The sequence below is a fragment of the Coccinella septempunctata genome, chromosome 6 (assembly GCF_907165205.1).
Source record: "Coccinella septempunctata chromosome 6, icCocSept1.1, whole genome shotgun sequence".
Lineage (NCBI taxonomy): Eukaryota > Metazoa > Arthropoda > Insecta > Coleoptera > Coccinellidae > Coccinella > Coccinella septempunctata.
Window position 1 is genome coordinate 5,012,423 of NC_058194.1, and position 6,608 is coordinate 5,019,030.

At 36.1% G+C, this 6,608-nt stretch overlaps 1 protein-coding gene across 1 annotated transcript; it reads right to left on the reverse strand.

Annotated features, from left to right (window-relative positions):
- Positions 1–485: 485 nt before the first annotated feature.
- On the reverse strand, positions 486–2,966 carry LOC123315907. Its single transcript, XM_044901810.1, has one exon. The coding sequence runs from the start codon at positions 2,964–2,966 to the stop codon at positions 486–488; it is 2,481 nt and encodes an 826-aa protein (XP_044757745.1).
- Positions 2,967–6,608: the final 3,642 nt, after the last annotated feature.

Sequence of the window (6,608 nt, forward strand, 5' to 3'; positions counted from 1 at the left end):
GCTGCAATGTCAAAATAAAACTAGAAACAGATAAAAACGACCTAGAGACGATCTACCACTCACCTCGTATTTCATCGGATTGAATATCGTCAATTTTATTAAAATAATTGTATAAGTATCTCGAATTGAATTTCATTCAATCTTCAAGTGGTTTATGTGTTGTTAACACGACATGGGTAAACAGAATCGTCTCACGGTACGTTCCACAAATCGCAATGAGTGACATGGAGATGACATTCAACTCTCCCATAAAACATTATATATGTTCGTTAAAATATCACATCTCGGGTAAAAAACAATAAGGTAAAAACAACAATGGTAATATACAACTTAACAACTAAATCAAAACATTTTGTTCTTGGTGGATGCACCTTAGACACATTCAAATGACTTTCACCATAAAATACCAAAATGAACAAACAACACAAACATCGAGGCTCCGAAAGCTCTCAGTTGTATCCATAATTAAGAATCACCATTTTGAGTCACTGAACCCCAGCATTGCCCAATATAAGACTATCATACACCAAACTGAGATGTTGGACGTCTTCCCTATAGTTTACTGTGTTGTTGGACCTTATGTGCACCATTTCACTAATTAGCCGTCTACCGTAGATAGGTTCGTAATCCAGAACTGTGACCTCCGAGAAGTTGAATTTATGTCCTTCAGCATGGACGTGTGCAGCGAGAGCCGTTCCCTGTGTTATGTGAGATTTTTCTGCATCATTTTTATGTTGTCTTATCCTCTCCTGTAGTAGTTGTTTTGTCTGGCCTATGTAGCATTTTGTGCAGTTATTGCATTCTATTTTATAAACAATTTCTGATTGCTGTAAAATTGGTGTTCTTTCTTTTAGTTTTGTGTAAAATTTCATCTTATTATTGAGAACATTATAGAATGCTGCAGCACCATTGTATTCGCGGAAAATTCTTTCAATCTTATATGACAATGTAGGATAAAATACTAGTTTGAAATATTTTTTAGTTGTTATATGTTGTGATGTTAATGTGCTCTGTGATGTGCTCACCGTCTCTACGTCCGTGTCGATGTTCGATCTGATAGTACGTTTCGCTCTATTGTAGATGTTTATACAGGTTTTTATGTAGTATGTTGGATAGTTGTTCTGTTTCAGGATTTCAGTCACTTTATTCAAGTTATTTATTCTATATTCCTCATCGCTCAGAGAAATCGCTCTATTTATCAAATTTCCTGCTATATTCCTCTTTTGTGAGAAGCTGTGATTGGAATGGAAATTTACGCACCTACCCGTGTTGATCGGCTTCGTGTACCAATTTGTTTTCAATCTATTTTTCTCTCTGATGATTAATATGTCCAAAAATGGAATACTCCGGTTCTTTTCTCTTTCTAGGGTAAACCTTATTTTCTGGTGGAATGAGTTAAAAACGTTCAGAGTCTCTTCAATTTTTTCTTTAGGTATCAATAGTAATGTATCATCAACATAGAGTTTTATTAGAGGGATATGGAAATTCAACTTTGATATCACATACGTAAACAAAGCGAGCATAACTAATTTCGCAAATGTCGAGCTCGCCGGGGAACCCATTGCTGTACCCTCTATTTGATCATAGAAAACACCCTCAAAAACAAAGTACCCTCCTTCAAAACATAAATCTACAAGATGAACAAATTCTTTCCTTCTCAAATTCGTGAAGTTTTTAATATAGTGCCATTGACCTTTGATTGTTTTGATGACCAATTCTTTCGGAATGTTTGTAAACAAAGAAATTACATCTAGTGACACTAATTCATAACCATCCGGTACTACTGTTGATTTCAGTTCTTCAACCAACATGAATGAGTTTTTAACATCGAACACAGAGGTTGATAGAACATCACTGAGTATTTCGTGTAGGAATTTTGCAATTTTGTAGCTGGGAGATTTTATGCTACTAACTACAGGTCTTAATTTTACTTCTCTTTTATGGGTTTTCCTAAGGAAGTATATTTTCGGTGCTACATTATTATACGATATTAGCATCTTGTACTGTGATTCTGTTATGATCGAGTCTTTCTTAAGTAGTTTTAAGTAATTATTAATTTTGTTCTGGATTCTTTTGGTTGGGTCAGATGGTAATGCCCTGTATGTTGCTCCATCATTCAGCATTTTTTTAGCCTCTGTAACATATTCGTCTTTATACATTATTACCGTGGTGTTACCTTTATCTGAGTTTCCTATGATTATTTCCGGGTGTTCCTTGATGAATCTTCCAGTTCGTATAAAGTGTTGTTTGAATGGGTCTTTGGGTTGTCGGTTCATTCTCACAAAGTTGTTGATTATTCCAACGCATCTTCCTCTGACCTGGTTTCTCTCATCCTCATCTTGAAATGTTGTTTGTGTGAAATTTTCTATATCTTTGATTAGTTGAAGTTTTGGAATGTGATCAGGTATAATCCCATGTTTCGGTCCGAGTCCCAAAATTAGTTTTACTTCTTCAGGAATCGCGACGTCGGTGTAATTGTTCACGAATCGGTCTGACTGTATAGCACCCACAGGGTGTCTCTGGTCTACAATTAGTCTATCGAGCTTTTTAATATTTTCGGTTTTGACTCTCTGGAATACTTTCTGAAAATTTCTGATTCCTGCGCCTGTAATCGCACTATATGTGGTACTGTTCACTTTGTCTACCACCCATTCTTGCGCTTTTCTCAGTTTTTGTTCCGTGTTATCTCTTTTCCAAATGGATATCTTGATTTCTATATTCAAAATTGACCTACGGAACTTTTTCATGGTCCTGTCAACCAAATATGAATAAGGATGTTCCTCCAGTTCCAGTGTATAAACCTGTCTGATATTATTTATTATATGTGATGGGAACACCTCCTTTGATCTGCATTGCAACAGGAAAATCACTCTGTTACTCAGTGACGCTAGTTTCCTGTTCAAATTGACAATATTTTTGCATCGAGAAAACACATCATCACCGTAAGTATGTCTGATGTGACTCATTAATCCCCCTGGTATCAAATTTCGATTACTGCACAAAATGCTACATAGGCCAGACAAAACAACTACTACAGGAGAGGATAAGACAACATAAAAATGATGCAGAAAAATCTCACATAACACAGGGAACGGCTCTCGCTGCACACGTCCATGCTGAAGGACATAAATTCAACTTCTCGGAGGTCACAGTTCTGGATTACGAACCTATCTACGGTAGACGGCTAATTAGTGAAATGGTGCACATAAGGTCCAACAACACAGTAAACTATAGGGAAGACGTCCAACATCTCAGTTTGGTGTATGATAGTCTTATATTGGGCAATGCTGGGGTTCAGTGACTCAAAATGGTGATTCTTAATTATGGATACAACTGAGAGCTTTCGGAGCCTCGATGTTTGTGTTGTTTGTTCATTTTGGTATTTTATGGTGAAAGTCATTTGAATGTGTCTAAGGTGCATCCACCAAGAACAAAATGTTTTGATTTAGTTGTTAAGTTGTATATTACCATTGTTGTTTTTACCTTATTGTTTTTTACCCGAGATGTGATATTTTAACGAACATATATAATGTTTTATGGGAGAGTTGAATGTCATCTCCATGTCACTCATTGCGATTTGTGGAACGTACCGTGAGACGATTCTGTTTACCCATGTCGTGTTAACAACACATAAACCACTTGAAGATTGAATGAAATTCAATTCGAGATACTTATACAATTATTTTAATAAAATTGACGATATTCAATCCGATGAAATACGAGGTGAGTGGTAGATCGTCTCTAGGTCGTTTTTATCTGTTTCTAGTTTTATTTTGACATTGCAGCCTTGAGAAAGAATCACAACCGATTCGAAACGTTGGCGATGTACTAAAAGGATAACGAATAAAAATTTGTCCAAATTCCTGCGAAAATTATTTTAATGTTTATAATATGGACGTAACCAATAATCGAAAAATAAAAATATAGGATGACAAGTTCTCATCAGTTTTTTCCTAGCGGCCTTTCCTACGGATATACCGTCTCCTAAATAACGCTAATGAAAATCCATTTTACTGGAATAAATTTTAAAATAATCGAATAATTCAACACTGCCCTCAAATTTAAATTAGCTTGTTTAGTTTTCCAGAGGCAGCACATGATCTAATGAAAACATCAAATTGCCCCACACTACTTCTCGCCCTATGAATTCCACAGGTTGTCTCGCAACACTCAGAATAATTATATAGATTTTAATTCTCTGACCCCAATGACCTACTCTAAACATGCCCCCTGGTCCAGATATCCACCGAAGATCACCACAAACTTACAACGATATAATAAACACCAAACTCATCCCACAATTCTAAAACAATCTTTCCTTGAATTGAAAAACAACGGGAAATTTGATGAGGAATTCCAGAATGATGCATCTTAAGATGAACACGGAGTTGCATGCTCAAAAATCGACAAGCACAATAATCCAGTATCCTTCAAACTTCCACCTACCTGTAGCATTCATACAGGTGAACTGTTCGCAATCTACAAGTCACGATTCAGCACCATGACGCCAGGCCGCCATATCGCAATATTCACGGACACTTTATGCTCAATTCAGGCGATATCCAACATCTACTCCAAGAACCCACTTGCACAAAAAATTCAAGAACGATGTCATACACACAAACACGACAAAGACATCTAAACGACCATAATTTGGATGCCATAGCATTTTGAATGAAATGAAGCTGTAGACAGAACCGTGAAACTGGCACGATCCTCTGACCTTCCCATTACAATTCAGCTGCACTCAGACAATAAAATTGAGATCCCTTCAAAACTGGCAATTTCAGTGGAATAGCAGCAACAAGAAGCTACGCACAATCCAACCCGAAATCGATTCCCCGTTGAAAATCAGTCTGAATAAAGAAGACAAAATTGTACTATACTATATTATCCTGATTCTCCGTAGGTACCGAAGTACCCCTCAGAAGCTCCGTGAGCTTGTGCGAGTTCGGAGAACCAGTTGTGTTCTGTGTAGGCTTTGTTACTGTGTCCTTACGCCACCTTAGGCACAGCACTGTTAATTTGAACCCAACAGTGAATGGTGGCCCATACCCGTATCGACTAGAAAATTTCGTCCCTAGCCCGGGATCGAACTCAATACCTTGCGGTTGCAATTTACCGAGCCGACGCTCTAACCACCAAGCTACAGACGCTATAATGTAATGAGAAGATTTAGAATAGCCCACACCAGGTGGTTCAAAAGCATATGAGTGTACTGACAAAAAAGATGAATATTATTTTGTAAAGTGCAACTGAAATTTTTTTATGAAACTGAGCAAAAAATTGACAAATGTGTTATTTTTTTCGATTAACCAGTCCTCTGAATGATGAAATTAATAAAATTGACCACATATTTTTACTAGAAACTATCATCAGGTGCCATATTTGACATTTTCACTATCAGTGAATGCCATTCCAAACTTAATTCATAAGTAATAATCCTCACCTTTTCAATACTCGTTAATGAGGCCAAGAGAAATATACCTCTCCAGATCATGATGTTTAGATTTTATGATTGGAGTTGATCAACAGCATTCTGAACTAGCGGAAAAATAGAGCTCATCGAATTTCCCATCCTGTATTCTCAGTAAATATCGTGAGCATTAATTGGTACCTACACAGTGAACGTACTTAAAAATAATGGACGCATATTTGCAATAAACCGATTCATTTATTTACGGTAATGATTAATATTCTAATCGCTACTCAAGAAATCATATTTTTATTTCTTCCTATAAATACTCTCATTAAAGATAAGATCGATAAAAGTGACTGCAGTTTGCAAACTCATGGAGATGAATAGCTATAACTGAAAACTGAAACACGAATTATGTTCCTGCAATTTATTTCAGATCCATTCGAACTAGCAATGGAAAATTTTATACAAATCAAGTAGCTATAAGATATTTATTTGTATGAATGCCTGACTTATTTCTTCAGAAACAAGGCCAGTTTTACGATACATATGCCAGACCATAAATATGAGACAAGAACTCTAGATTTCAATTACCCTAAGCATAGGTTGACACTGACAGAAAAACATCCTTCATACATGTGTATTAGAGTTTATGATAGATTACCTAATGAAATCGAGAGAATTGATAATTTTAATTCATTTAAAAAGAAAGTAAAACAAATGCTTATAAGCTTAGAACCCTACTCTCTGCTAGAGTATTTTGATGTTCAGTAGGGGTAGGGAGTATTTTTATTTGCGGTTTTTGTTGACACTATTTAGTTGTGTGTGTAGCATAAATGTATTTGTGCTGTACATGCTTCGAAATAAAGACTGTTATCTATCTATCTATATATCTATTTTCTACAATGTTGAAAGAATTTACAAAGCTTTCTCAGGAGCTAGTAAGGAACGTCCGGTTTTTTTTTTTTTTTTTGGTGTAGCAGGGGGAAAATCTGCTGGGATTTATGTGTTTATCCTCTATTGGATTAACACTTTATTGAATTTTTCAATAAGTTTCTGTTGTTATTTTAATCTCTTTTTAATTGATCTCTTGGTCTCCTTCGGTAAATTCGCATTCTCCTTTTGTCTTCCTCTGGGTCGTAGTCCACTAGTCTCCTGAGTTCTTGATTCGGATGGTTTTTCGCTGTTT

Bases quoted from the DNA above. Each gene is read 5' to 3' on its own strand.
- LOC123315907 (XM_044901810.1), bottom strand. From the start codon at position 2,966: ATGAGTCACATCAGACATACTTACGGTGATGATGTGTTTTCTCGATGC.